At 45.9% G+C, this 2016-nt stretch overlaps 1 protein-coding gene across 2 annotated transcripts in view; it reads right to left on the bottom strand.

The window, feature by feature from the left end:
- Window positions 1-1023: 1023 nt before the first annotated feature.
- The window catches only part of LOC137056314 (neuropeptide FF receptor 1-like), an 11473-nt gene continuing 10480 nt past the window's right edge, over window positions 1024-2016 (bottom strand). For both annotated transcript variants that reach the window (XM_067430358.1, XM_067430359.1), the window contains one exon: window positions 1024-1824. In XM_067430358.1, coding sequence (XP_067286459.1) covers window positions 1047-1824 — 778 coding nt within the window. In that variant the 3' untranslated portion in view covers window positions 1024-1046. The remainder of the gene's footprint in view (window positions 1825-2016) is intronic.

Raw genomic sequence — 2016 nt, 5'->3', positions numbered from 1 at the left:
CACAAAGCTCTTTACGACGAATACAAAGCAGGGCTCGACATTAAAGCTTGTCCGGGACAAGTGGATTTTTTGAAGGGACAAGTGAAAGAGAACTGTACTTGCCCGACGGACAAGAGCCTGATAAAAAAAAATAAAAAATAGCGAATCACCAAAACAAGTGTGTTACTGAACGATTCAGCGTTTGAATGAATCGTTTGAATGAACAACTCAGTGATTCACTCATTAGGACGGTCACCTGCTGCCACCTACTGGAGGTTGTTTCATGTTTACACATACTTTCCAACATTTCTTTTTGTCACTTGTAATGAAGCTTGCTTATTAGTGAAATTATTAATATCATGGAATGGTAATTATTGACTTTAGCCTGGATTGATGGCTCTCAATATTGCAATATAGTTGGGAAAAAAATATTGCAATGTAATTTTTTTCCAGTATCGTGCAACCCTAGTTCTTAGTCATAATTAGACCAAAAATTGAAACCTGGAAAATTCTGTGTTTGGCAGGGAAGCGTTTTCTCACAAATAGCAGAAAATACCGTTTGGCAGGGAAGCGTTTTCTCACAAATAGCAGAAAATACCGTTTGGCAGGGAAGTGTTTTCTCACAACTTTTGTATTTGGCGGGAAAAGAGTTAAAGGGTTAGTTCACCCAAAAATGAAATTTTTAAAATTAATTACTCGCCCTCATGCCTCGTTGGACACCCGTTGGACCTTCGTTCATCTTCAGAACACAAATGAAGATATTTTAGTGTAAAGCTGAGAGAGGCTTCAGATAGGCCTCCATTGGGATTCAGGACATTCCACTCACAAGACCCATAAAGGCACTAAAGACGTTGTTACAAAGTCCTAAAATATCTTCATTTGTGTTCTAAAGATGAACGAAGGTCTTACGGGTGTCCAACGACATGAGGGCGAGTAATTAATGAAATAATTTTCATTTTTGGGTGAACTAACCCTTTAAAACCTTTTTTTTATCAGGAAAAATTGCAATGACATTTTTTGACATTTTTAGTGTTTGCTGTGTGTGACACACACACACATGTGCTCGTTCAGTCCAGATCCTCCAGCACCAGCTCATCATGAGGCTCTCCGCTGCAGAAATTCCTCCTGTCGTTTCCCCGAGCACTCGCCCTGTCTCCGTCCGCACACACGCGGTTGTGTTTCCAGACGCCGGTGCGGTGGGGCTTCGGCTCCAGCACACACACGCCCAGCCGAAACGCCGCCTGAAACCCGCGCCGGAAGTTCTCGTTGAAGTAGCCGTAAACGATGGGGTTGACGCTGCTGTTGAAGAAGGCCAGCCAATGGGCGAAGGGGAAGATGTAGACGGCCACCAGGTCCAGCTGAGCGGCCGAAAGATTGCTGTAATCCGTCAGCATCATGAGGATCCAGAGCGGGAGCCAAGATATGGTGAACAGGAGAGCCACCATTAGAAGCATATTCACCACACGCAGCTTCCTCCGGAACAGCCTCCGCCGCTCGTCCTCCGCCCGCGCGTCCTGGATGGAGGCGGGCGAGTGGACCAGCTTTATGGCGATGCGGGTGTACATGATGCCGATGAGCGTGACCGGAGCCAGGTAGATGTGCGAGAAAAGGACGGTGGTGTAAATTTTCCTCATGCTGCGATCAGGCCAGGCCTCCCAGCAGGTGAACAGGGGGTAGGTGGAGTTTTGGCTATCCACCATAAAGTGCAGGACGTCCTGGGAGACGGTTAGTGTGACGGCAGACGGACACATGATGGCGATGGCCAATGCCCAGATGAAGGAGATGGTGAGGATGGCCTGAGGCTGAGTCAGCTTCCTCTGGAACGGATACACGATGCAGCGAAACCTAGAGGACAGGAAGTGGAGGTTACATCCAGCAAACACAACATGCTCTGGAGAATCACATCAGGAAGAATAACGACATTGTGAGTTATATTATAAATGTACATTTTAGGATTCAAAAATTGGTTAATAAAAAAAAAGTTAAAGGGTTGGTTCACCCAAAAATGAAAATGAGATGTTCATCTGCTGACCCCCA

This window comes from Pseudorasbora parva, chromosome 21 (genome assembly GCF_024679245.1).
Source record: "Pseudorasbora parva isolate DD20220531a chromosome 21, ASM2467924v1, whole genome shotgun sequence".
In the NCBI taxonomy this organism is placed as follows: Eukaryota; Metazoa; Chordata; class Actinopteri; order Cypriniformes; family Gobionidae; genus Pseudorasbora; species Pseudorasbora parva.
The sequence above is the reverse complement of the archived record's forward strand: the minus strand, read 5'-3'. Positions and strand labels throughout refer to the sequence as shown.